Source organism: Leptosomus discolor, unplaced genomic scaffold (assembly GCF_034619465.1).
Source record: "Leptosomus discolor isolate bLepDis1 unplaced genomic scaffold, bLepDis1.hap2 HAP2_SCAFFOLD_31, whole genome shotgun sequence".
Lineage (NCBI taxonomy): Eukaryota > Metazoa > Chordata > Aves > Leptosomiformes > Leptosomidae > Leptosomus > Leptosomus discolor.
The window spans coordinates 3,474,579-3,481,568 of NW_028237959.1; the positions used below are offsets into that span (position 1 = coordinate 3,474,579).

At 53.6% G+C, this 6,990-nt stretch overlaps 1 protein-coding gene across 1 annotated transcript; it reads left to right on the forward strand.

Moving 5' to 3' along the window:
• The first annotated feature begins 360 nt into the window (after window positions 1-360).
• Window positions 361-1,316, forward strand: LOC147412320 (olfactory receptor 14J1-like). The gene has a single exon (XM_086481488.1). It carries the CDS (start codon window positions 378-380, stop codon window positions 1,314-1,316), a length of 939 nt encoding a protein of 312 aa, XP_086337614.1. The 5' UTR covers window positions 361-377.
• Window positions 1,317-6,990: the final 5,674 nt, after the last annotated feature.

The following is a 6,990-nucleotide window of genomic DNA, read 5'->3' on the forward strand; positions in this document are numbered from 1 at the left end:
GACCTCTCCGACTGCCTTCTGCCCTCCTGGTTCCTTGGCATGGGGAGTGCAGGTGCTGAGCAGCCCTTTTGCATTAGGAGTGGTTTCAGCTGACAAAGTCGAACCCCAGGCCTGGTCTCTGCTCCCTCCATTCCCGTGAACTCCCTGCGGCAGAGCAGGGCTGACTCCTTGGCTGCCAGCAGGCGGAGGTCCTGCTCCTCATGAGACACCAACGAGAGCTCCAGCCACAGAGCTGAAGGAAGAGCTTCTAGAAAAGTGTGTCTGTGTGTGTGTAGTGGGGAGAGGGGGTATGGGAACTGGCTTTCATGTTTTAGAAAATCTCTCCTAATTTTTTGTGTTTCCTTTCTTGAACAGTCCCCCATGACCAGAGGCAGCAAATGTCCAACGGCAGCTCCATCACCCAGTTCCTTCTCCTGGCATTTGCAGACACACGGGAGCTGCAGCTCTTGACCTTTGGGCTCTTCCTGGGCATCTACCTGGCTGCCCTCCTGGCCAACGGACTCATCATCACCGCTGTAGCCTGCGACCACCGCCTGCACACCCCCATGTACTTCTTCCTCCTCAACCTCTCCCTCCTTGACTTGGGCTCCCTCTCCACCACTCTCCCCAAAGCCATGACCAATGCCCTCTGGAACACCAGGGTCATCTCCTACTCGGGATGTGCTGCCCAGGTATTTCTGTTTGCCTTCTTGATCACAGCAGAGTATTGTCTCCTCACCGTCATGGCCTACGACCGCTACGTTGCCATCTGCAAACCCCTGCACTACGGGACCCTCCTGGGCAGCAGAGCTTGTGTCCACATGGCAGCAGCTGCTTGGGGCAGTGGGTTTCTCAATGCCCTGCTTCACACGGCCAATACATTTTCACTGCCCCTCTGCCAGGGCAATGCCCTAGACCAGTTCTTCTGTGAAGTTCCCCAGATCCTCAAGCTCTCCTGCTCACACTCAGGCTTCCTCAGGAAGGCTGGGGTACTTGTGGTCAGTGCCTGTTTATCATTTGTTTGTTTTGTGTTCATTGTGGTGTCCTACGTGCAGATCTTCAGGGCCGTGCTGAGGATCCCCTCAGAGCAGGGACGCCACAAAGCCTTTTCCACCTGCCTCCCTCACCTGGTCGTGGTCTCCCTGTTTGTCAGCACTGCCATGTTTGCCTACCTAAAGCCCCCCTCCATCTCCTCCCCATCCCTGGATGTTGTGGTGTCATTTCTGTACTCAGTGATTCCTCCAGCAGTGAACCCCCTCATCTACAGCATCAGGAACCAGGAGCTCAAGAATGCCCTGAAGAAACATTTTCAATCACTTGTCTGTCAGCAGCTATGAGCTGCCCATGGCTCTTCACAAGTGATTTCCCATTCTCTCAGGAACCTCCTGGGCTTTGGGCATTTCACCCAGGAGAACTCTCTTTGCTCAGGAGTGTCTTAAGCCACTCCACTTCTCCAAAGGCAGGAACCCAGCCTGTCTGACCCAGAGGCCTTTGGACATGTGTCTAACATGATGGTACAGCTGGTCTGCTGTGCTGTATCTCTGTAATAAAAGGGCATTTCCTCAGTGCTCGTGTCTGGAGGTTGGAGTTCTTCTTCCAAAGCTGCAATTAGGAACAGGCTGAAGAAATACCCACCCTGAGGCCGTGCTGCCGTGCTTGGGTTCTCCATTGGCTCAGGGGAGGAGTGTACGGGCTTGGATTCTTGTGCTGTGGAGAAGGGCTGGCCTAGAGGGGCTGCTGGCAGTGGGCTATAAGGATCTGTTGGGGACAAAACCAGCAGACACAGGGAGATGCTGGCCTCCATCTCCTCATGCCATGGCTCACCCCGGACCTAGAGCTGAGGGGGACCCTCAACCACCCTGTCTGTCCCCTAGAATCTTTTGTGCACTTCAGAGGGGCTGGGGCTGTGGGGGGAGCGTCCCGAGCTCTGCTGCACCCTGAGGTGGACAATTTTATGGGGCCAGCCCAGACTGGCTTGATTTGCTGGGCAGGGCAGGGAAAAGCTCAGAGGAGGTGGGGAGAGCTGGGGAGGGCCTGAGGTGGGCTGGAAAGAGCCCAGGAGAGGAAAATGTCAGTGTAGAGCTAAGTGGTATGTGCATAGGGTGGGGGCAGCCAGAGGGTGCTCCCAGGGCAGAGCCAGCCATTGTGCTGAAGGAAGCAGGCAGCAACAGTGCAGAAGGGAGGGGTCCAGTCTCTGCCTTGGTCGCTGGACACTTCAGGGAAGCTGCCCCAGGAGAGTTGTCCCACATCAGTCCCACACACCAGCCATTTCCATCTCTGGCCCTACACCCCAGCTCTGAACAGGGACCTTTGCTGCATGGCAAACTCTGTCCTGTTCTGGGGCTCAGTAGTACCCAAATCCCCTCTCATTATTAATAAAAAAGGGATCCAGTTTCCTAGTGACACTCATTACACTCCAAGTCCCACAGCTTTGCGTCAGTCAGTACATAACAGTTCATCTCTTCCACTCCTCCTTCCTCACACTTCTCCCTGCTTCCAGTGTGAGTCTTCTCCGTGGGATCCCACTGTATTTGTGCTCAAGGCTATTTCTTGTTCAGTTCTTTTCGTCTTAATTTTCTCATTTGTTTTCAAAGGAACGTTGTGGTTTGAAGGGACGTTTGGAAATCATTTAGTCCAACCCCCAGCTGAGGCAGGCTCAGCTGGAGCAGGTTGCTCAGGACCATGGCCTAGGTGGGTGGATGGAGACTCTATCACCTCACTAGGCACTCTGTTCAACTGGTTGACCACCTTCACAGTCAAGAAGTATTTCTTGGCTTTAGATGTAATTTCATGTGTATATATCTGTGTCCATCACCCCCTGTCTTATCACTGGGAACTCCTGAGAAAAGTTTGGCTCCCTGGACTTCATGCCCTCCCATCAGGTATTCCTACACATTAATAAAATCCCTCCAAGCTTTCTTCTCCAGACTGAACAGTCCCACATCTCTCAGCCTTAACACCTACGAAAGCTGCTCCAGTCCCTTCCAGCTCTGTGGCCCTTTGCTGGACTTGCTTTAGTAGGTCAACATCTTCCCTGCCCTGGGCAGCCCAGCACTGGACACAGCACTCCAGGTGTGACCTCACCAGTGCAGAGTTGAGGGGAAGGGTCACCTCCCTCCATCTGCCAGCAACACCTTTCCTAATGCAGCCCAGGAGCTGTTGGCCTTTGCCACGAGGGTGCACTGTGGGCTCAGGCTCAGCTTGTCCTCTGGGACCCCAAGATCCTGCTCTGCAGAGCTGTGTCTCCCTGCTTGGCCCCAGCAGGATGTCTGCTGTGTGGCTGGATCACAGGCTGTCCTCCCCCAGGGACATTCCAGCAGCATCAGCTGGTCCTTCTTGGAGATCAGCTTCACCTCTGGCACAGGCCCCACCATGCTGCAGAGTCCCCTGGCAAAGCCAGCCCCTCTCCTGCCAGGGCTGCACAGCCCAGGCCTCTTTCTCTCTGCCCTCGGGCACTGCAGCTCTTGCTCTCATGGTGGGAACCTCAGCCATCAGCACGTTGCCACCTGCCATCCCCTCCAGCGTGCCTCTGCTGCAAGCAAAGCCTTTCCACACATGGTGTCTCATCTCTTGCCACCACGTTTCCATGTGACAAGCCCGCCCTTGGCCCTGGTGCCACGTCTGAGGTGCTGCAGCCCAAATGGGCCCCACAGCCTGGGGCACAGAGAGCAGGAGCCCCGTGTGCCACCACAGAGCTGTGACAGGAGTGGAAGAAGGGCTGAGGTGGAGAAGGACAGCTCCCATGGCTTTGGTGGTGTGGGGAGATGCAGGGTCTTTAGGAGAGACCGACAGGGAAGATGAGGAGGGGATCTCCTGTTTGATGTCAGGGCAGCTCAGATATCTGGAGCTCTTCTATTGACAGGCAAGAATGTAGGTGAGAATCTGTGTGTGGGTCAAAGGAGAGCCCAGAAAGGAGGTCAAGGTGTTAGGAATTAGTTTATAGGTTGTCCCTGGCCAACAGCTGAATACCCAGGATTAATTGTTCACTCCCCCCTTACACCCCCAGTGGGATGGGGGAGAGAATCAAAAGTGACAAATCAGCAAAACTCCTGGGTCAAGACAAGACAGCTTAAGAGTTGAAGCAAAAGCTGTGTGTGCAAGCAAAGCAAGATGAAGAATTCATTCCCTACTTCCCACGGGCAGGCAGGGGTTTAGTCATTTCCAGGAAAGCAGGGCTTCATCATATGTATCAGTGATGTGGGGAGACAAACACCATGACCACAAATGTCCTCTTTTCATCCTCCTTTCCCTGAGATTTATTGATGAGCACGACGTCCTATGGTATGCAATATCCCTCTGGTCAGTTTGGGTCAGCTGTCCCAGCTTCTTGGCTACCCCCAGCCCACTTACTGTGGGGGAAGAGCATGAAAAAGAGAAAGCATCATGCTCTGCCGGGACTGCTCAGCAGTAGCCAGAACACGGGTGTGTTATCAGCGCTGTGTCAGTAACAGAGCCAAAGCACAGCGCTGTAAGGGTGACTGTGAAGAAAATTAACTCCATCCCAGCCAGATCCAGGACAGAGTTACAGGTCATGCCGTCAGGGTGAGGAATGGAGAAAGTCTCATACAAATGATGTGAGGAAGTCTGTGGATCACAGAACGTGACTTACTGGGGGACTCCACCTCCTTGGTATTCATGGGATTAGTACTCAAGGATGCAAAGAGTCAGGGGGCTTACGGAGAAGTTCCTGATGCCAAATGGGCCACCCAGTCTGATGCTGGCCTGGACCTGGACCAAAAGAGGAAGAGCTGGTCACGGATGGGAAGACCAGTGCCAGCCTTGCTTGGAGTGACTGGAAATGGTGGTCTCCCAGACCTGGAGGGATGTGGGGAAGGAGAGGAGCAGAGCACAGACCCTGTGTATCAGGGAATGAGAACCTGGGCTGTGGAGGGCACTGGCAGGTGGGATCCCATGGGGCAGGGGCAGGGCCCTGAGAGCATCCACAGACCTTCCTGTCCCTCAGCAGCCTCCCCTGGGGCCTCCACCCACACCTCTGTCAGCTCAGCCCTGAGTTTCAGCCTCAGCTTCATCTATGCTGTAGGTATAGTGCACTCCAGACACAGTCACGGACACAGCCTTGAGGATCCATGGACCTTACTGATTCAGACTTGTAGACTCACTTCCCACCTTGACTCTCTATGGCTTGGACTGTGAAATGACACCATGGTCCTCCAAGCCCTAGGACCTTTGTGCTTCCTTTCTTGCCATCACTTGGTCAGGAGGTTTTGGAAGGAGATGGAGGAAAAGCAGGTGAAGTTTCTGGGTGTCAATGACTGAAAGGGTGGAGTACAACTCTGATCTTCAGCTCCTTTCTTGGAGGCCTTAAATCTTTCACAGGAACATAAAAGCTCTGAGATTCCTCTATCTCCCTCTTTTTAGCAAGCAAGTTGGGAGTACCCAAGTCAGAGGATTCGTTTGCATTCTGTTTACAGGCTTGAACATCCCATGGCCTGGGGATATCTCATTTCCTTATCTCTGGCCAAGAATGTCCTTAGTTCAACCTCAGACTATTGCCTATGATTCTCCTGCCCAGAACCACAGTTACAAGAGTGGCTTTATCTTCCTGAAACCCTCCCCACAGGGACTGGCAGGTCGCTCTGAGGTTCCAAAGGCCTTCCCTTCTGCAGGTGGAACAAGGCCCTTTCCCTCAGTTTCTCCTCCCAGGCAAGTGCTCCGGCCCTTGAGCATCTCAATGACTCTCCACTGAACTCGCTCCCAGTTATAAACATCTTCTTCCTTGCTGTAGTGGGTTGTCTCTGGCCAACAGCCCAACAGCCACCCAGCTGCTCCCTCTCTCCTGCCCTTCCACAGTGGAGGCCAACTAATTAACACAGCAGCGTCCTGGTGCTCTAACAAGTGATGAGCATGGGGAGACAATCACTTCCCTCTCTTTTTTGTCAAGGCTTCTCTTTCCACACTCCAGGACACTGCTGGCTGCCTTTGCCACCAGGTCGCATGGTGGGATTGTGCTTTGCCTTGTGTCCCCCAGCAACACCAGGGGCTTTTCTGCAGAGCTCCTCCCTAGCCAGGCAGCTCCCAGGCCCTGCAGCTGCAGGGTGTTAGTCTGTCCTAGGTGCAGGTTCTGCCCTTTGTCCTTCTGGTGTCTCATGAATGCCCTGACAGGACAGTCCTCCTGCCTGTCAGGTTGGCCCTCAATGGCATCCCTAGGGCACAAGATCGGTCTCTACAATTTTGTGCCATCGACGAATGTGCTGAGAGTGGCCTCCTCTGGGTCACGGGCACAGGTGTTCAACTGCCCAGGGCACAGCAGGGTCCTCTGTGCTGCCCCACCATGCCCCAGTGTGTCCACCTGGCCTCCAGGCAGGGTCTGACCCCTTCCCCACTGCTCTCTCAGCCTCATCATCCAACCAGTGTTTTACCAGTCTGTTTCTCTACACATCCCGACTGGAATTGCCTGACTTGGGGAGAAGAATGTTGAGGGAGACCACACCAAGGGTTGGGCTGAAGCTGAGGCAAATGACAGCCACTATTTATCTCCTCATGCACAACTGCAGGCTGTCAGGTGGTGAGGCATGAGTGACCCTTGGAGAGTCCATGTTGACAGTTACTCTCTCTCAGGTGCTCAGAACTGTCACCCAAAAGGACTCTCACTGATGTTGCTGTTTTGAGCTTCAGGCAGTAAAATCTTACATGTCTTTGAACAGTCTAATTGTCTATTCAGGCAACTCTTTAATTGTGTTTAGTTCCAATCTTTTTGTATGTACCTACTGTAAATATTTCTCATAAGATTATCAGCTGTAGAAAGGCAACCTCATTAGGGACAGCTTGTACGGAGCATATGCTTTCAGAGCGTGTTTTATTGTTCATGAAACTTTATCATGCCTCACTTTTCTCTGTTTGCAAACCAGGAAGGGTCTTCTGTGCCCGTGTGCAGCCAGGTCTCTCAGGAGAGCAGGTGGGAGATGATGCAATGGAGCTGTAACATCCAGCTGCAGACTGCAGTGGAGAAGGCTGATGTAAGGAACAGTGATGCAGGTTCCAGGGGACAAT